This window comes from Podarcis melisellensis (assembly GCF_964234715.1).
Source record: "Podarcis melisellensis genome assembly, chromosome: 2".
In the NCBI taxonomy this organism is placed as follows: Eukaryota; Metazoa; Chordata; class Lepidosauria; order Squamata; family Lacertidae; genus Podarcis; species Podarcis melisellensis.
The window spans coordinates 10910331-10931209 of record NC_138529.1 but is presented as its reverse complement, the minus strand read 5'-3'; the positions used below and the strand labels follow the sequence as shown (position 1 = coordinate 10931209).

General features: G+C 49.6%; 1 protein-coding gene across 11 annotated transcripts in view; it reads right to left on the bottom strand.

Annotated features, from left to right (window-relative positions):
* Positions 1 to 491: 491 nt before the first annotated feature.
* ZNF385A (zinc finger protein 385A) overlaps positions 492 to 20879 on the bottom strand; it is a 197635-nt gene continuing 177247 nt past the window's right edge. For all 11 annotated transcript variants that reach the window (XM_081898770.1, XM_081898769.1, XM_081898766.1 and 8 more), the window contains 4 exons: positions 15467 to 15811; positions 6359 to 6537; positions 5229 to 5324; positions 492 to 2856 (listed from right to left, as the gene is read on the bottom strand). In XM_081898770.1, coding sequence (XP_081754896.1) covers positions 2626 to 2856; positions 5229 to 5324; positions 6359 to 6537; positions 15467 to 15811 — 851 coding nt within the window. In that variant the 3' untranslated portion in view covers positions 492 to 2625. The remainder of the gene's footprint in view (positions 2857 to 5228; positions 5325 to 6358; positions 6538 to 15466; positions 15812 to 20879) is intronic.

Below are 20879 nucleotides of genomic sequence, written 5' to 3'. Positions count from 1 at the left end.
TTGTATTGATTGGGGGAGGGGGGCTGCCCCCCTGCCTCCCCCTTGGCCATGCCCATGCATGCAGCTCCCTTCTCAAGATCTTCACAAATCTGACCAGTAGGGGGTGGAAGTGGGAATTTGCTCCCCCTGAAATCCCCACCCCGTATCCCAAGGCTCTGGGATTTTGTACAGTGACATTTTCATGACCAGATCCAGGGGATGGGTTCTCTAGCTAAGTGTCCCTGAGGTCAGTGGAGCAGGAACAAACAGGATGCACTGGTCTGCTGACCTGGAGAAAACAGAAAACCACTTTCCCCGTGTTTATACCAGTCCTATCCAATGCAGTGGTTTCATAATGCCTGCCAATCGCAAGTTCCATGCTTTCCCTCCCTTCAGCATCTGACGTGGGCTCTGGGATCAGGGCACACGCTTGCCCACAGAGCCTAGAGGATGATCCCAGTCTGAAGCCGCCATGTTGAGCCCTGACAGAGGCGAAGAATGCAGGCGAAAACGAGCCTTATCACTTTTATTGTTGTCAAGGGGCAGAGGGATCATAGGTGCTATATGGGATGAAGCAGAAAGGCATTGGTGTCAGCAAGAAAGGTGGGGCGGGGGGGGGGAGACAGGGCAAGGAGAAAGTCTAGCATGGACAGACGGATGGCAGATGGAAAGACAGACACTCTGGGGTGAACAGGACACCTGGGATGGGCAGAGAGAGGGGGACAGATTGCCCTATGGGCTTTGAGGGACTGAGGTAACGCAGGACAGGACTGGCGTGATTCATGCCAGCTAGGGGGAAGGTGGGTCCCATTCCCCCCACATACACCAGTGTCTCTATTGCTCTGAACGTCAGTCACAGTTTTGAAAGGGGCAAGGTAGAGGAGTGTGGCTAATGGCCATGGCATGGAAGACCTTCCTCCCTGGTCTACGGGGTCATATTCCGGGCCTTGCATTGTTGTTCTGCTTGGGGCAGATGGGAAACTGCAGACCATGGTGCATGCATGCGTGTGTGTGTGTGAGAGAGAGAGTGAACCCGAACCTCCGTTGTTCCATTAATCAACACACACAGATGTACACACACACACGCAAAATCCACGGATAGGCGCCAACTAGGATGCGTGCCAGGGAATTTAACAAGCATCTGGAATTTTATGTGCTCCGGGTGGGGTTGGGCTTTAGGAGAAGGGGGCCTGGAGAGGAGGAGGCTGTTTAATCTCCAGGAAACTAATGACCTGGCCTCCTGGTTAATGTCCCACCCACTCAAGAAAGGGGTGGAGGGATGGGGACCCAACTCTGTCGAAAAAAAGCAGAGGGGGAAGGAGACACAGAGAGATGTTGTGCTACCATGGCAACAGCTCAAATAACCCAAAGGGAAGGTCTACAGGCAGAACGAGATGCAAGGAACTCCTTTAGAGAGGAGATCCCTGCTCTTCTTTACTTAGGAGCCAAGAGTCGAGGCTGACAACCCAGACCCAGTCAGATGAATCAAAGCCCTTGCTCCTACTCAGTGAGATAGCAGTGTGAGTCCCAGTTTTTCATCACCACACACACACACACACACACACACACACACACAACCATACCCATCACATGGTTTCCAGGTTAGGTGATGGGATCGCACTCACTTTCTCAATTCAGAGTTCTTCCTGATTCCTCCAGATTTAACGAAACGTAACTTTCAAAGAAGAAAAGCAGCCCAGCCCAGATTCCCTTGATTTTCCTTACCTAGGGAGGGTGGGTGGTGTAGAGGAGGGAATGGTTGTCTGACTCAGGTGTGTGGAAGTCACCTCTGAACAGAAAACGATGCTGAGTTTGTCTGTCTGCCTCTTAGAGGAATGGGGGGTGAGGGCAATGGGAGCACAGTAATTGCTCTGCCAGTCTCTTGTCAAGGTGCAGCAGTGGTGGGGCCACGGGGGGCCCCCATTGCATGGAAGCGCAGTGAGGGTGGGGCCAGCACAGGGGAGCATGGGGGAATCGGGGGGGGGGGTATGTACATGGAGGTGCCGGCCAGCATTATTGCAGTAGGGGCTCTGTCTTCCGGAGGCCCTGTCTTCTGTCCCGTGCACACACACACAAACACACACACACACAAACCCCTTTCAGTGCAAGTGGACAATGGCTTGTATGAGTGGGGGAGGCAAGGGCCCCCCCCCTTAGCTCTGGGATGGAAGGAGATTGCTTGCTGATCAGTCCCTGAGGTACCAGAACTGCCTCCCCCTTCGATGCTCCACAGAGTCCTGGGGAGGCACTATCACTCCCCAACCTTTTGTGTACCTCGGGAGATGACACACACACACATAGATGCACACGAACACACCTTGGCCCAGCCTGTGGGAGACCCTGGCTCTTGTGCAGATTTGGCCAGGGACCCCGATGGGGTTGAGAGCAGGTGCGTGTGTGTGTGTGTGTTTGTGTGAGGGCGGGATTGTCCCTTTTTCTCTTCTCAGAAAAATATTTCCATCTCTAGTTACAAAGAAAAAAAGAGGAAAAGAAACAAAAAAGAAAGGAAAGAAAAAATCGCTCCCGTTGGATGGGGCCGGGCGCCATGTGACGTTGCCGAGACCTGTTGCTAGTTGCCGGAGTGGGCGGTTCCAGTGGTGCCAAGAGTCCCGGGATTGTGGCAGGCAGGTGGGTGGACGGGCGGCATCAGTATGGCGAGAAGAGGATGGGTCCGTGTGCAGTTCGGATGGGCCCCGGAGCCGGGCGCAGGAGCGGGTGCGTCAGAGGCGGGCCCTGCAAGAGTGGGGGCGTCGGGGCTGGTCGCAGCGTCAGGGGCGAGGAAGCGGCGGCTGCCATGGCTGCTGCCACAGCCAGCGGATTGGGCAGCAATCCGGCCGCCAGCGACTTGGGAAGCTCCTTGGGGAAGGCCAGGGAGCCCTGTGGAAACAAAACGAGAGAGGCAGGCGTCAGAGGCAACGTAGGAGATTGGTCCATCTAGCTCAGTAGTGTCTGTCGGGCAGCAGCTTTGCACAGTCCCCAGGAGTGGACATTCCCAGTTGTCATGGACTGGATACAGAGGGGTGGTGGCAGGCACCAGCTGGGAAACCCCAAAGGGAAGAAGGCTCAGAGCTAGGGGATTGGTGGTGGGACTACAGTGCCTGGTCAGAGGGAGGAAACAGTGTCAAAAGCTGAAGAGGTAATAGGGCTTTTAGGGAGAAGGAAGAGGTGGTGGCAGAGAGCAGTCCAGAATCAGTGGCAGAAGCGGAGGCAAGGAGCAGAACTGAGGCAGGCTGCTGAAAGCGCCAGGGCTGGGCTGGGCAATGTCAGGTTTTCGACATGTGATCTGGCACCGCGATGTTGAAATGGAGGAAGGAACAAGGTGCGTTGGCTCCAGCCCTGCGAGGTATCAGGGTGAAACTGCCACCACTCTCACCGAGAGAGCCGTGGTGTTTTCGCCCTGGTTCCTCACCAGGGCTTCCTTGTGCTGCTCAGCTGGGGGGAGGGCATGAAGGCACCTGTCCCCCCAGCTGAGTCCCAATGTCCTTCTGGTTCAAGTATGAGGCATGGGGGCTCGCTCAGCTGGGGGGTTGGATCAGTTTAACAGAGCTCCCACCCCGCCTCTGGCTTGCGCAAGCCAGAGGCGGGGTAGGGCTTCTTTAAACCGCTCTGCTGAGGAGTGAGCCCATGCCTTAGCGGAGCTGTTTACAGCTGAGGAAGGAATAAGCTGCATTGGCCCAACAATGCAGCTTGCTCCTCCCTCTGGGTTAGGAGGGGCAGTGTGTGATGGCGGCTTCACCCAGCAGTATGTAGTGGGTGAAACCACTGCTGCTCCCGAGTCCCTCTGCTTCCAGCAACCCTGTTAGCAGAGGGGATTCAGGAGCAGCGGCTGTTACCCCTGCAATATACTGCTGGGTGAAGCCACCATCTTTGTGGGCAACACATCGCCCAGGCCTACCAGGGAGTCTCCCCCTCCTGCTGCGACAAACTTTTCTCTTCCCTGGTCTCCCTGAATCAAGAGAAGTAGAAACAGGTGCACTGGCAGAGTCACAGACAGCTTGGGAAGGACTAGGGAGAGGAGGGCACTTAGGCAGCTTTGACCTGGTAGAGAACTTCAGTCCTCACTGGGGCAAGATCTGCCGGGAGTTGTTGTTGTGCTCGTTAGGCCTGGCACTATTGAGCAGCCTTGTTTCTCCTAATAAAGAGTTAACTTCACTTTGTGTGATTTATTGCTGGACACCCAACGTTATATTGAGATGCCATGGACTGAACCTGGAACCTTCCACATGCAAAGCAGATGCTCTAGCCCTTTCCCAACCAGAAAAGCAAGCTAAGCTGCACCCAGCATTGGGAGGGGGGCCCTGTTACACATGCGTGATGTCACACGACTGTCGCAGATCTCCCAAGTGTCTGTGCGGTGTCTTCCGTTGCTGCGTGGCCTAGGATGCCCTCCAGCCAAGCCATGCGACATCTCCCAAAGCAGTGCAAGACAGCAGACAAATGGAGGGGGGCAAGGAAGGAGTCGGTCTCCTCAATATTGGGGGAGGGGCTTGACCCCACCCCAACAAACATGGGGAGTGCGGGCTGAAGATGCCTCAGCCCTGTAGAGTTGGTGCCTATTTTTATGAATAAAAAACCACCCTGGAACAAAAAGCTACCTTCAGACGTTTTGTTTTGCTCAGTTTATGTCATCTGGTGAGATTTAGGGGTATGTATGTACAGGGTGAGCAGAGACATCACCCTGCCGACAAAGGTCCATATAGTTAGAGCCATAGTTTTCCCAGAAGTGATGTATGGAAGTGAGAGCTGGACCATAAAGAAGGCTGATCGCCGAAGAATGGATGCTTTTGAATTCTGGTGCTGGAGGAGACTCTTGAGAGTCCCATGGACTGCAAGAAGATCAAACCTCTCCATTCTGAAGGAAATCAGCCCTGAGTGCTCACTGGAAGGACAGATCCTGAAGCTGAGGCGCCAATACTTTGGCCACCTCATGAGAAGAGAAGACTCCCTGGAAAAGACCCTGATGTTGGGAAAGATGGAGGGCACAAGGAAAAGGTGATGACAGAGGACGAGGTGGTTGGACAGTGTTCTCGAAGCTACCAGCATGAGTTTGACCAAACTGCGAGAGGCAGTGGAGGACAGGAGTGCCTGGCGTGCTCTGGTCCATGGGGTCACGAAGAGTCAAACAACTAAACAACAACAACAATGTGCAGGGTGGCAGCTCTCAAAGTCTGTCCAATACTGCTCTGAATGGAGTTACCGCAACCCACTCCAAACAGCCCCTGCCCACCCAGGCCAATGCCGCCACTCACCTGCAGCTCTGCCATGCCTCGCTGCTTCTTGTGCCGACTCAACAAGGGGTTGGGCTTCCCAGCTACTCCATCCCGGTGCCGTCGACTGGAAATGTGCTACAAAGAGGAAGAACCAGACATAATGCTTAGGAGCAACCAAGGAATCTTCACTCCCTGACTTGGTTTCCCTCAACATCTCCTTCCCTTCCCCAATCCATCAACAAGCGTGCACAGAATTCAGTAAGTGAAGTTCTGACATGCTCACTGGAACTGCTAATTTCTGTTTCCTTGTGCACATATCTAGGGGAGAGTCAATGGGGAGTGGGGTGTGGGAGCGCTCAGGCATTATTTGTACACAGACAGCAAATAATGGGCTATGCCATGGTTGTCTGGTGCCTGAGGTGGGCAGCGTCAATGTTTTCCCCACTCCAAATTAACAGAGCACAATCCACCAGAGAGAGCCCCACTGAATGATAATAATAATAAATTTTTATTTATATCCCACCCTCCCCAGCCGAATCCGGGCTCAGAGTGGCTAACAACAATAAAAGTAACACAGTTTACATAAAATCACAATGAATTAATTGAAATGCATTCTAAAACCAATTCATTCTAAAACCAATTCAAAATCCAATTAATGGCAACCATTGGGCTAGAGTTCTGCGAAGATTACCGAAGGAGAGAGGGGGTCAGACTGTGCCTTGGCCAAAGGCCTGGTGGGACAGCTCTGTCTTGCAGGCCCTGCGGAAAGATGTCAAGTCCCACAGGGCCCTAGTCTCTTGTGACAGAGCGTTCCACCAGATTGGGGCCACGGCCGAAAAAGCCCTGGCTCTGGTTGAGGCCAGCCTAACCTCCCTGTGGCGCAGGATCAACCAGAGCCAGGGCTTTTTCGGCCGTGCTTAAATTTATGCAATAGGAAGTCCTGATAGGGAGTTCAAGGTACCCTGGAAGCTCTGCTCTTTCAACACAAAAGTCTCTAATCCTGGACTGGCTGCCATTACTAAGAGAAGAGGAAAATGTACTCTGTGTATGCTCAGAGGCACATAGCTCTTTCATAGCTGAGCATTATAAAATAAAATAACTGTGTCCCTGACACTCTTTCTAGCAGCACAAAGGCCTCCACCTGTTGTGGTATTAAAATGCCTCCCCACCTGTTTGAGCTGGATCTCCGAGTTGACTTTGACATTGCAGATTTCACAGTGGAAGGTTCTCTCCTGAGCACTGGGGTCTTGGCTGCCTGGCTCCCCTCCAGCAGTGGGGCTCAGGCGTGGATATGCCTTGATAGGCCCCAACCCGCTGCGTGCTTCCAGGATAGTCTTGTGCTTTGTACCTAGGAAGAGAACAAGAAGCAGTTCTGTAAGTATAACGGCTCAAAGCACCCTCTTGAGATACTTCTATTCATCAGAACTCTTCTTTATAGCACTCCAGGCTGGATGCTTGCTTCACAGCGAGTGCTATGCACAGAATGGATCATTAATCTTAACCAGCCCTCCATAATATAGGGGTTTAAGTGAAAACTTTAGTTATTTTAATTGTAATTATAGAAATTATAGTCCTACAATTAAATGAATTTAACCTATGGTTTGTTGTGCATCCCATGGTTCCCCGTGGGAAGATCAGTGGGGACATGGACCAGGGTCTTTTCTGCAGTGGCACCTTCTTTACAGAACCAGCTCCCTCAGCAAAACCACCAGGCTCCCTCGTAGCTCCTTCCGCAAGCAAAGGAATGTGTTTTTATTTTTTTCAAATAGATGGTTAGCCAAAGGGGCATGATATGCCATCATCTTATTTAACATCTGCTGCCTGTTTTTATGTCACAAGTAAAGTACAATTGGCAACTTCCCTGACAAGAGCAAAAAACAGACCTCTCAAACATTGACCTAACACCTCCCTTCACAGAACCTCCATTCTCAGAACATCCCTCCGGGATTAGAAATCTTCTCACAGCAAGCTTAACTCTCCCTGCCCTCTCTCCCTACTGGGTTCTTTTACAATTGCCACCTCAGATTTAGGTTATAACCTCATGGAAGGGGGCATGGTAATAACCAAGTTCTCACTAAGGTGGATAAACTGGGTTGCACTACTTCTGTGATGGCCAAACTTGGCCCTCCAGCTGTTTTGAGGCTACAGTTCCCATCATCCCTGACCACTGGTCCTGTTAGCTAGGGATGATGGGAGTTGTAGTCCCAAAACAGCTGGAGGGCCAAGTTGGGACATCTCTGCACTACTTCATGCTTCAGGCAGGGATTTAAACAGTGGAATCCCCTTATGCACAACATTCCCAGAACATGGAAAACAAGCATGTCAAGGACGAAGATAAGTTAACATTCTTCTCCCCAGCATCTGGCTTTCTCTGTTGAGGGCTCAGGTCCCCCACTCATGACCTATAGAATAAGAAATTGGCCATGGAGGGGGAGGGCAGAGGCAAGAAAACCAGGGTCTGCTTTCCAACTTGGCACTGTATGGATATAAGTCCTACGGCAGGCATCAAGGTCACTTTCAAATAGCTATACATTAATTTTATGCCAATCGCACAGGGTTTTGAGGGGAAACCCACGAAGCCCATAGGTTAAAAACTGTCGTGTGTGTGCAGCTGACACGAAACACAACTACTCTACTGATGCATGACATCAGGAGCCTCTGGGCAGGTCTATCGGATCAAATCAAGACACTGAGGTAACAAACTTGACAGCCAGCAGACGTCAAGAAACCTAAAAATGGACGGGCCTATAGCCAGAAATTTGGTGGCAGTCATGGGGCCTAGAGTTACACCGAGGGCCCTTTGTAACTCAGTGCAAAACAACATAAAACCTCATTTCAAGAGATGTAATGAGTTTATAGGCACTTATTTTCTTAGAAGTTACAATAAAAGAAATGTAAAAATATATTCAGATTACATTCACAAGTGCCAGTGTCCATGTATTAAGTAGGCAAGACCCACTGGCAGGAGCAGGCTTCCATGTTACTGAGCCCCTGGGTAGGGTATTACCTGGGCACTGTATCTTCCCTTACACCTTTTAAAGGCAGGGATGGGGAAACCTGTGGCCCTCCAGATGTTTCTGGACTCCAATCAGCCCCAGACAGCATGACTCAGTGGTGAAAGATGATGAGAGCGGTAGCGCAACAATATCTGGAGCGCCACCAGTTCCCTATCTCTGCTTTAAGTCAGAGGGCTAGATGTGGTCTTCAAAAAACAGACAGTGTCCTGGAATATCCTGGCCCATGGGCCAAGCCACCCCTCTTGTGTGGGTTTAGCTCAGAAATGATTGGATTCATTCACCTGAGAAGCAATAACCTACTCTAACAGAAGGTAATGAGGTGTGTGCACGTTGCATGTGACAAGCAGAGTTGCATTGCTACACACTAATCATGTTCCCAAAAAGCTGAATTTGTACAAATTAAACAAATATGTATTTGCAATTTTATTCTGCTCTACTGGTCAAGGAGCAAAGCAATAAGGAGGGCACTGAAACATTGCTCTCTCTCTCTGCTAGCAATCCTGCTGAAACACTTGGGTTTTTGCCTGCTTTCTACATTGAGGCCCAATAGATGCTGAATTCTGCACCCGATATTAATTTGTACATTTGTATAGTCTGGATGCAGGTGGCACTGTTGGTTAAACCACAGAGCCTAGGACTTGCCGATCAGAAGGTCGGCGGTTCGAATCCCCACAACCGGGTGAGCTCCTGTTGCTCAGTACCTGCTCCTGCCAACCTAGCAGTTCGAAAGGACGTCAAAGTGTAAGTAGATAAATAGGTTCCACTCTGGCGGGAAGGTAAACGGTGAGCGCCGCAACCCCAGAGTTGGCCACGACTGGGCCTAATGGTCAGGGGTCCCCTTTATAGTATGTCTGCAGAGTTAGGGAATGCACACACCCCTACCTTGCAACTACCCAGCTGCCAGTGTTCATGAAGAGGGGACAGAGAAAAATTAAACCAGCCACATATACACAAAACATCCCAAAGTACCGTTCTCCCCATCCTAACCGCCCCCCCTCCAAATTGTCAGGAGAAGAGGCAGCATTCTAAACTTCACACAAGCTCGCTTTATTAAGGTGAGGTGGCCATAACTCTGGAACAGAAGGTCCCAAATTCAGTTCCTGACATCTCAGGCTAGGGGTGGGGTGGGGTGAGGAAGCGGCATGGTCAGGAGAGCTCAAAGTTAGTGCCAGGGGCCCCACAGGTATGTGCACACCTGTGCCACTGCTGCCGCCAAACTGAAGCTCCCCACGCTTCACCCCACCCTGCCACTGCCTTTATTCTGCCGCTACCGCCACGGCATGTGCCGCTGCTGCAAAACCACCAACACAGAGGTAGAGCCTGACTTGATACAAGGCAGCTTCCAATGTTCCTAAATCCAGCTGTTTTTGAAACGATGGGAAAAGTAATCCCCAACTGCAGCATATCAGTTAAGAGTATGAGCTATGAAGTCAGGAAAAGCCTGGTTCAAATCCCAGCTCAGGGAGCAAAAGAAGAGGCAAAGCCTCAAAGATGCGCTGAGAAATGAGTCTTGTTCAAATAATACACAGTCCTTGTGAGGCAATAAAATGCCAAATGTCTTTCAGCTGATGACAGCCTTCCTCAGGGGCTCAATATTAAGGCTCTTCACTCATGTGAAGGTTAGTATCAACCAAAACACGTTGGGCAGTTTATTGTTCCATAAGGATTATGGTTACTCAGTAAAAGATTTAATTTTGCAGTACTGTTCTGAGGCTTCCTTTCGTTTTTGGTGCTGCCCAAATCTTCCTTCAGCCACCAACTAACTCCTGAGGTGGCCTAAGTGAGACCTCCAGGTATAGGGCGGTATACAAATTTAATAAATAATAATAAAATCCACTCTTCTTCCACCTCAGTCCTATCACCAGTGGGGAGAGAATTACAACACTTACTTATAGAACTGGTGGGAGTTTTACTTTGGGCCAAACTACAGGTTGTATTAAAAGTGTTTTTCACCAGTGTGCTGAGAACTGCCCACATCTTTTTCTTTTTTCCTAAATCAGCCATGGGTGGGGGGTCCCTGATCTGGATTGGGATAGGTAAAAGGACTACCATCCTTTCTGTGTGCTGTTTTTCCTGTCAACACCACTTCCTCTCCCAACGAACTACGATTTGCTCCCAAAGGTGTGTGGGACCTGCCCTGTGGAACACCCTCCCACCAGATGTCAAAGAGAATGATAACTACCATACTTTTAGAAGACATATGAAGGCAGCCCTGTTTAGGGAAGCTTTTAATATTTCATGAATGACTGTATTTTAATGTTTTGTTGGAAGTCGCCCAGAGTGGCTGGGAAAACCCAGCCAAATGGGTGGGGTATAAATAATATATTATTATTATTATTATTATTATTATTATTATTATTATTATTATTATTATTATTATTATTACAATGGTACCTCGGGTTAAGTACTTAATTAGTTCCAGAGGTCCATACTTAACCTGAAACTGTTCTTAACCTGAAGCACCACTTTAGCTAATGGGGGCCTTCTGCTGCTGCAGCGCTGCCGGAGCGCGATTTCTGTTCTCATCCTGAAGCAAAGTTCTTAACCTGAAGCAATATTTCTGGGTTAGCGGAGTCTGTATCCCGAAGCGTATGTAACCTGAAGCGTATGTAACCCGAGGTACCACTGTATTAAAAAACAGCACGGGTGGGAACAGGTTAAGCTCCCTTCTCAGCTGCTTCACAGTCCTCATCCAAACTGGGGGGCTCCAGCAGTCCCCCTCCCCCCCCAGTCCTAAGCACGTTGCTTTAAAAGGCTTTCACCACAATGTGTGGCTTGGACCTTAGATAATGCCTGTGAGGGTTTTGAATAATTGAAATGTGCTGTATAAAGTGCTAAGCATTATCATTAAAACAAAACATAACAGCCCCTTTATACTGTCACAGTTCTGAGGAACTGTCTATAACAGAGAGAGGCACTAGGGCTGAGCCTCCCAAACTTGGGCCTGTTTTTGGACTACAGCTCCCATCATCCCTGACCACTGGTCCTGCTAGCTAGGGATGATGGGAGTTGTAGTCCAAAGACAGCTGGAGACCCAAATTTGGTTATCACTGGACTAGGGGATAAGCCTCAAAATACGATACCACAGACAGGGTGCCAAACAGGCCAGAGCCTTGTTCTTGCTGGCACAATGGTTAAGCCCAGCCCTGTTCTAACAAACCCTTCCTTCTTTTTTTTACCGGTTTTCAGCAAAGTATAAGGTTTTTCCAGGTAATGACTCAGTACCACAGAACACCCTACTATTCTATTTTTACCAAAATGGAAGGCAAAGCTCTTCTACAGGCAGCAAATGCTGGCTGCCAGCAAAGGGAGGGAAATGATCCATTGCTTCTTTTATTAGTATATATATATGTATATATATATATATATTTCTATGCAAGGAGGAGGACAGAGAAGGGGAGAGAAGCACCATTCGGATTTCCTTCCTCAGGCGCTAACATGTTTTGGGTCACCCTTCTTGCTACGATGGCCTTGGCTTTGCTGCTGAGGCATCGCAGTTCTGACCCGCGCGACCCTTCCAAAGTCTCCAGTTTCCTTTGAAGCTGCCCAGCGGCCTCTCGGCTACAGCGCTGTGGCTCATGACTAGATGCTAATGCATGTGGAAGGGAGATACAGGCCGAGGTGAGGCATGCAAAGGGACGAGAAAGGATACTGCTTGCTGAAAGGCGCAGCCTCGCTCAAGAGCGGCGGCTGCGCTGCTCTCGTCTCCTGATTCTCCAGACCTGGAAAGTTGGTTGGGAGAAGGGAGCAGGGGTTTCCACAGGAAACTTAAGCTCCTGTGCCTGTGAGCTCATTTTTGTGGGGAATGCCTGACGGGCTGCCAACAGGAGCTCTGCAGCCGCACCCAAGGCTCCAGCTATTGTTTCCATGGTGACAAAGCCAAAGCTGCAAAGCACTATGGGGAAAGGAGACAAAATTGCTGAGTTTGGGGCAGGGGAAAGAGAGGAGGAAGGAGTGGCAGGAAGGTTGCCACTTTTTTTCCTGGCGGGGCTCCTGTGTATTTATCAGCTGCTGAAAGTTGGGCTAGGAGGAGAAATGGAGCAATTTTTACTGGCATAGTAGGGCAATGGCTATAAAGCTCAAGCAGGGTGTAGAAGAGGTGCATGAGACTACTTAAGATCAGCAAAGACTAGTACAGGGATGGAAGAATCCTTATGTTCCAGAATTGCCATAACCCCTGATCATTGGCCATGCCGGCTGGAGGTGATGGGAGCTGGAGTTCAACAGTGTCTGGAGGGGCTATGGTTAGTAAAGGTAAAGGGATCCCTGACCATTAGGTCCAGTCGTGGTCGACTCTGGGGTTGTGGCGCTCATCTCGCTTTATTGGCCGAGGGAGCCGGCGTACAGCTTCTGGGTCATGTGGCCAGCATGACTAAGCTGCTTCTGGTGAACCAGAGCAGCGCACGGAAACGCCGTTTACCTTCCCGCCGGAGCAGTACCTATTTATCTACTTGCACTTTGACGTGCTTTCAAACTGCTAGGTTGGCAGGAGCTGGGACCAAGCAATGGGAGCTCACCCCGTTGCGGGGATTCGAACCACCAACCTTCTGATCGGCAAGTCCTAGGCTCTGTGGTTTAACCCACAGCGCCACCCTAAGGTTACCCTCCCCCCTTTACTAGGGCAGTGGCAGAACAGGTGTTGCCTTCTTGTTCTATTCCGATCCGGGGCTGATCCACACAAGGTTAATATGGAATTGCAGCTGTGTTTGCATATCGTCTTCATTCAAGTGGCAGTCTGCACGTTCTCCCTGCTAAATTCTTATCTTATGGATGCACAGATAATCTGATACGGGGGTGGGGGGGTGGAAATCAAATATAAAACCATGTCACCCAACTGTGGATGCACTGAAGCACATTGTGCGGGTGGGCAGGCTTGTTTTTTTGTTTTGCTTTTACACATGTGGTGTCATTTCACTTTGGGGGTGGGCATCTAGTGCCACCCCCGCTAATTTTATTTTGTTTCCATCAGCCCAAAGGAAAGGATGCAGACTGCCCTTTCCTGCTGGTTGCTGCTGAAGGCGCATTTGCCATTATTTTTTAAACAGCCATTTTGCGCAGAACTGCTCTTGCACGGAGTAGCTGTATTCAAAATTAAAACAAAATGTGGCCTTGCAGGTACAGGAGGTGAGAAAGGAAAAGGAGAGCAAAGGAAACATTAGGCAGTCTTTCATGCAAGTGAATTCAAATACTCACCATGTTTAGAGCAACACACACACAGAGACTATTCTTTTAGACACACCTTAAAATTATATTTGACTGCTCTTTTGGGTATATTTGAAAACTTGCATATTGTTCTAAAGGTGCATGCAGAGCTAAAGAAATACCTGTACGAACAGCCACAATGGGCCTCAGGTTTCTAGAACTTATGGGGAAGTACTACTTGTGAGGAGGGGACAATGCACAGCATGAATACATCTCATCAAGCACTGCCCACGAGTGTGGACAGGAAACACCGAGAAAGATTTCAGAGGTATAAAACTGAAAGAATAAATGCACACATGGGAACAGCAACCCATGAACGGGCACATGAATCCCCAAGATTGGACACAGCTTTGGATCTTGCACACTCAGAGATCTGCTTGGTCCTCTCACATCTCTCTGCCAGTCCAGGGCCTTCACATGGAACACTTTTCTTTCATCTCCACCATTTCTTACCGTAGAAAGAAAGAAAACAAAAGCTTCATCTTCAGACGCTAAAGGAAATATTTACACACTGCACTTCGGTGCTGTTCAGTGTGCTGTTCAGTTGGTGCTAAGAGATTTTGAATGACTCTGGCTATGGCTCTGAAGTTCCGCTGGAAAGCAAGTGGGGATTGACACCTTGCGAGAAGCCAAAGGGGAGGTTGAATGCAAATTCTAGTACTGATGAGCACAACTCCTTGCTCCTACCCGTCTCTCCAAAACTAGAACTAATTACGCAGAAGAGGAGAAAGAAGCTATGCAAATGTGTACCGTATTTTTCGTTCTATAGGACGCACATTTTCCCTTCCAAAAAGTAAGGGGAAATGTGTGTGCGTCCTGTAGAGCGAATGCAGGCTGCGCCGCTAAGCCCAAAGCCAGAACAGGAAGACGGAGCACTGCGGAGCGCTCCGTCTTGCTGCTCTAGCTTGGGGATGGCTGCGCGCACAGCCTCTCCAGGGCAGCGGGGCGCTGCGCTCCAAAGGCTTCAGGGATCTTTGAGGTGGGGGAAAGCAGCGCTTCCCCCCACCGCCAGACCCACAAGCTCTGGCGAATGTACCTTGAATGCACCTTGTTTTAGAGGGGGAGAACAAGAAAAAAATTTTTTTCCTGTTCTCCCCCTCCTATGGTCCGGTGCATCCTATGGAGCGAAAAATACGGTATATGGGTTTCAGAACCCCCTCTTTCTTGATACAGGATTTGGAAGGCCTGGGTGCAGAACATGAGGGGCGGGGAATGTTGTTTTCTAAAATGCAGGCTATACAGCTCTCGTTATCACAAACTGGAACACACAACTCATAAAACTGTCTTTCCAAACTACCATGTTATTACACTGATGCATGTGGTGATAGTTTGATGCCCACCCAACCTCCTTCCTTTGCAAAACACTTTAAAGCAGGGAAGCTGTGAGAGGGGCAGGGAAGAGGAGGAGGAGCGCTTGCCCCTTGATTTTCACCTGATTCATACCACTACTACCAAGTTGCTTTTATCCTTGCTGAGATTTTGGGCTGATGAGTGCAATCCTGCAGCAGAAAAGGCAGCTTAGGTATGTCTAATTTCAAGCGGAAATTAAAGGTGAAGGGACCCCTGACCATTAGGTCCGGTCGTGGCCGACTCTGGGGTTGCGGCGCTCATCTCGCTTTATTGGCCGAGGGAGCCGGCGTACAGCTTCCGGGTCATGCGGCCAGCATGACTAAGCCACTTCTGGAGAACCAGAGCAGCACACGGAAACGCCGTTTACCTTCCTGCTGGAGCGGTATCTATTTATCTACTTGCACTTTGATGTGCTTTCGAACTGCTAGGTTGGCAGGAGCAGGGACAGAGCAACAGGAGCTCACTGCCGACCTTCTGATCCGCAAGTCCTAGGTTCTGTGGTTTAACCCACAGCGCCACCTGTGTGCCCCTAAATTTCAAGTGGAAATTGACTGGGTTAAGTACTACCCACTTCCCAAAATCTGTGCTGCAAACCACCTCCCCATAAGGGCACTTTGCAAAGGAGAAGTGAGCAGTGAACAGGACCATGAAGTGGTAATGAGAAATCCGATCTCATGAAAACATACTCTTCCCCCCATTTTTTTTTACCTTTGTTGTGGGCCTCGAGTTGAGACAGTGAATTGACAGCTACTTTGCAAAGTGCGCAGTACAACAGCTTCTTGGCCTTCTCTTCGTCAGGCTTGGTGTTGCTGTTGCTACTGGGGGCTGCCCCTGAAGTGGCTGGAACTGCAGTCGCCGTAGAGATCTCTCCCATCTTTGTCGCCCAGGTTTGCCCGCTTTTGGAACTCTGGCTAGGTTCTGGGCAGGGGGCTGAGTGGGGCGGCGGGGGTGCCGCCACCGCCGGAGACACCAGACAGGGCTGCTTATCTGGAGAGGTGGGAGCAGGGACGGGGGGCACCGTCACCGAACCTCCGATGCCGTTCAGTTGCTCGGCTGCGTGAGAAAAAGAGAAGGCAGTTAAGTAGGGATGGAGCAGGAACAGGGCAGATATAGATACAGGGACACACACACACACACAGTGCTTGGCCAGTGCTTAATTTACAAAATGCCAAGTTGGGGGGTGGGTCACAGCAATGATTAATTTCAGCTCAAGCTCACCAGGGCTCTGCTCCCAAATCTTTTCAATTCCAGGGCTTCACCAGAGAGCAACACCAAGCACATCACGAATCGTAAACACAGAACACTTGGCTCACTGGATAGCTCAGTTGGTTAGAGTGTGGAATTGATAATGCCAAGGTTGCAGGTTTGATCCCCATATGGGACAGTCCTGCAATTGTAGGGAGTTGAGCTAACTAATCCTCAGGACCCCTTCCAGTTCTACAATTCCAATTTCCTGCCCCTCACCACAGAGAGCCAAAGCTAGGTGCCATTTTGTATTTATTTTATATACCACTTGATTACAACAGTTTGTTTAATCGCTGTATAGAATGCTCATCGGCTACTACAGAAGTAGAATCAGTTAGCAGCTATCTCAGCGAATGCCTGCTCTGAGCCTGTCCCTGTTACATCAGGAATGGGGGACCTTTGTGCTGCCAAAGGCCACATTTGCTTGAGGGTTAAGTGTTGGGGGCTGCATGCTGGCAGCATATAGGGGCTGGAGCTCCTGGTGGATGGAGCCTATGCCAAAACATAGGGTATCCTTTTCTCTCTCTTGGTGCCAACCCCCTTTCCCTCATTTTCTCTCTCCCTGCCACGTACAATCAGAGTTGGAAGGGACAATGAGGGTCATTCAGTCCAAACCCCTGAAATGCAGGAATCTTTTTGACCAATATGGACAATCTGAGATTAAGAGTCTCAAGCTCTACTGACTGAGCTATATGACACTCTCTCTCTCTCCATGCCAACCCCCTTTCCCTTATTTTCTCTCTCCTTGCCCCCTGCACAAAGATAGGCTGCAGGTTCCCCACCCGTGCCTTATAGACCCCCCCCCCCCCATGTTGCAAGCATGGCAGACGTGGCCTTCCCTGCATCAGGACTAGCTCTGCCACTCTGTATGGAAATTGGGTCAGATCAAAGGGCTACCACATTGAGGACTGAGCATGCCCAGTGGTCGTGGAACGCAGGCTGACGGTTGGAGGGGTGGGAATGGAAAACTGGGGGGAGGGGAGGAGAGACAGAGAGAAGGAATGGTGTATTGTGGAAGAGGGCAGAGTTCCAGCTAGCCAACCACAGTTCACCATTTTGTTTGAGTCCCACTTGTATATTTCTCTATTTCATTCCATCTTAGACAGAGCTAGGAAACTTTTGCTCCTAAGCAGGGGGTGCCAGTACCAATGCATTAATATTTGGCATGCCTTAGTTCTGAGCTCTGGCATTCAAAACAGGTTCCAAAGCTGAGCCCTGGCTTATTAAACCTCGCCTCTGGGGCTGGATTATGGAGACCTCTTTAAGAGAGCAAGAGGAGCAAGGCTGTATACCGCCTGCTAAATATTTTAGTTTATTATTATTTAAAATGCAAATACCATGCCCAGGAGTCCTCAGTTTTATCCTCAGAACACACAAATATATATTGCACATGCATTTGCTTGGCATAATTTATTCTGCTGCCAAGATTGAAAATTAAAATATGTTTTATCATACAAATGTAGATTCAAAGATCAAAGAAGTTAACGAAGAAAGAACAGAAATAAATAAAATCTACTATTCTCTGCCAGAAGAGCAATCTTTAACATGGTTATTCTCTTTCCCCTCTTATTTCCTATTAATATAATACAGCAGAGCCCATATATTTTATATATTACACACACACAGATGCAGATCTTGTTCACCCAGGAGCGAGGGAGATGACTTTATAGCAGGCAGTCCTCACAGGTCACAACAATGGACTTGTCTGATCATGCTGGGAGCAGAATCAATTATGAACAGTCAGGAGGTGGCTTTGAATGGTCTAACAATGCACCAATTCTCAAGTGTGAAGTGTGCCTCCCTAGGGAGATGTGGACAGTTGCTAAATCTCTCTGATCCCTGCCACAGTGCACATCCAAGATCACTCAACTCAGATCAGTCCCCTTTTAACATAGATTATCCACCTCGCCATGCAAGTTTCCGTAGTGTAGTGGTTATCACGTTCGCCTAACACGCGAAAGGTCCCCTGTTCGAAACCAGGCGGAAACAGAACAAACTTTTTATGGGACGTGGGTGGCACTGTGGGTAGGACCTGCCGATCGTATGGTCGGCGGTTCGAATTCCCGCGGCGGGGTGAGCTCCCGTCTTTCGGTCCCAGCTCCTGCCCACCTAGCAGTTCAAAAGCACCCCTAAGTGCAAGTAGATAAATAGGTACCGCTTTCTAGCGGGAAGGTGACCCAGAAGTGTCTCCGGACAGCGCTGCCCCCCGGCCTCTTAAGTGAGATGGGCGCACAACCCTAGAGTCGGACACGACTGGCCCGTACGGGCAGGGGTACCTTTACCTTATCCACCTCGCCACCTTCATCAACAGGGACTTTCCCAAGCCTTTTTAATCTAACCTACTTTAGTGACTGACCATGGAGAGAGGACCCCCTGTGCCTGGCAGGTTGTCCAGATTAATTTAGTGGGGAGTATGACTTTGTGCTTGAGGTATGGCTCTGTCCTCTGACTGACCCAGCAGAAGTGTCTATTGAGCCCCTCTTCTCTTTCTAAGTCAGCATCACTGATGAAAGAGGCAAGGTTGGGCTCCAAACCTCTGGAAAAACTAGAGCTGCAGCAGAGAAAGCAACCAAAAGCTGAGAAACTCAGAGAAGGGTACAGCGAGCAGGAGAAAATAAGGAGTTTTAAGGTGTATACCTGGCAGCAGAAAACAAACTGTTTGCAATGCAATGCATTATTCATTGCAAGCAGCTCTGTGAGTAAAAATGGGCCAGTGCAGGAGCTGGAGCTGCCTGCCTGGGGGGGGGGGGGAGGTCTGCAGCAAGAGCCTCCTGGCAAAAGTGTTGCTGCAGCTTAAAGGGAGGAAGAGGGCCAAGGCTGCTGTGAGGTTGGGCCCGGCACCGGTAGGAAAGCCGGATCGGCTCCATCGCTGCCCTGACCCTGCCACCACCTTACTCCTCCCCGGTAAGCGACAGTGATGCTTCTGCAGGGAGATTGTTGCTGAGGCTCTGTTCCGCCAGGTGATCCACTCCTAGGGCAAGTGTTTTCTAAGGAAATATGCATTTGAGCTTATATGCCTCTTGCTTCTGAACCTTGTTCGTCAGTCCTGGTGGATTATTATTATTGTTTATTAAATTTCATCCAAGGATCACAGGGCAGTTTACAATATAAAAACCACAACAATATGTACTGTAAAGGTAAAGGGACCCCTGACCATTACGTCCAGTCATGACTGACTCTCGGGTTGCGGCACTCATCTCGCTTTATTGGCTGAGGGAGCTGGCATACAGTGTCAGGGAACTGCCATCGCAACTAGCGGAGGAGGCGAGGCTCCACAGCGATGCTGGAGAGTGGCCAAGCAAGGAGAGAGGCAGGTCTCCGGCTGGGGAAGATAATCAGCGCTACACCAGGGATAGAGGGGGGGGGCGATGGGGGAAGCAGAGAGGAGGCTCCAGGACTCTTCGCAGGAGACCAGCGAGGAGAGCACAGGTCCTCCACTGCCCAAACCCACCCTGCGCAGAAGACTTCCACGCAGGGAAAGTAGGCGGCGACTTGGCATCAAAGAGCTTCTTTGCTGGAAGAGGTTCAAGAAACGCCCACTGACGGATTCTGCTAGTGACTGAACAGCCATGAAGTGAAGGGCTGTCCAGCCAGGAAAGGTTTAACCAGGCCACCTAGCCAGGAGTGGCGGCAACTTACGCACGAGCAACCCCATATAACCATTACATACAGCTTCCGGGTCCTGGCGAACCAGAGCAGCGCACAGAAATGCCGTTTACCTTCCTGCCGGAGCGGTACCTATTTATCTACTTGCACTTTGATGTGCTTTCAAACTGCTAGGTTGGCAGGAAGAGCAGGGACCGAGCAACTGGAGCTCACCCCGTCATGGGGATTCAAACTGCCGATCTTCTGATCGGGAAGCCCTAGGCTCTGTGGTTCATAGCAACAAGCAAAAACAATAAACTCCCCTATAAATCCTCCCAAGGCCTGGAAATGTTTTTGCCGGGCACCTAAAGATATGTAATGAAGGTGCCAGGCAAGCATCCCTGGGGAGAGCATTCCTCAACTGGGGAGTCATCGCAGAAAAGGCCTGTTCTCATTTGCTGCCCTCCGAACCTCTCGCAGAGGCACACAGAGAAGGGCAACAGATGATGGATGGGGAGGAAAGGAGGGGCTGTCAAAGAAGTAGCTAAATAACTGCCAGCAAATAAATCTGACAGTTGTGGTTTGCAGTTTAAAGTTGGGGGGGTGGGGATAACACTTTTGGGAGATCTGAGCTGTTTCCCAACCCTCTTCTCCATCTTTGAGGATGTTTGCCTTTTTAAATTCCTGTTCTCAGCAACCATTCTCCCCACACAGCTTCATAGCACTCCCCGTGGGTCCATTCCTGCCTTTTCCAGAAAACAGAAGGTTTTGCTTCAGTCAGTCCCTGCAGGGTGAATATAGAGCAAACCAATTTGACGGGGGGTTAAACAATGTGATTTAGGAGATCAATAGGAAGTCCAGTCCTCTGAAAATAAAACAAAAAATATTGAGAGAAAACGGTGATGGTCACATCCAGGAGCTGGCTATCTTATAAAATACATTTATTTGGAGCAAGCACTGGTTTCCTTGCTAATACAGCCCTGATTCGTAGATACAATGGGTGAATTTTCAGCTGCTCTCAAATAGGTAATTACCTACTGGTTAAAAAAAATCAACTGAAAGCAAGGAGCAATGGCAGGCTTACAAAGCTATATCCTGTGGAACATATCACAAAGCATGCAAAAACTCTAGTTTATGCATGAGTTTTTGATGAGTCACTTGGAGTCCTTAAGCACTGAGTCCACAAAGTTCTAGCACAAAGAGAGGATTCAGGCTATGGAGATTAAGTGTGACCTTGCGTCTATTAATAGGACCTATTTTTCTTGCTAGTTCTCAGTAATTAAAAAGAAAC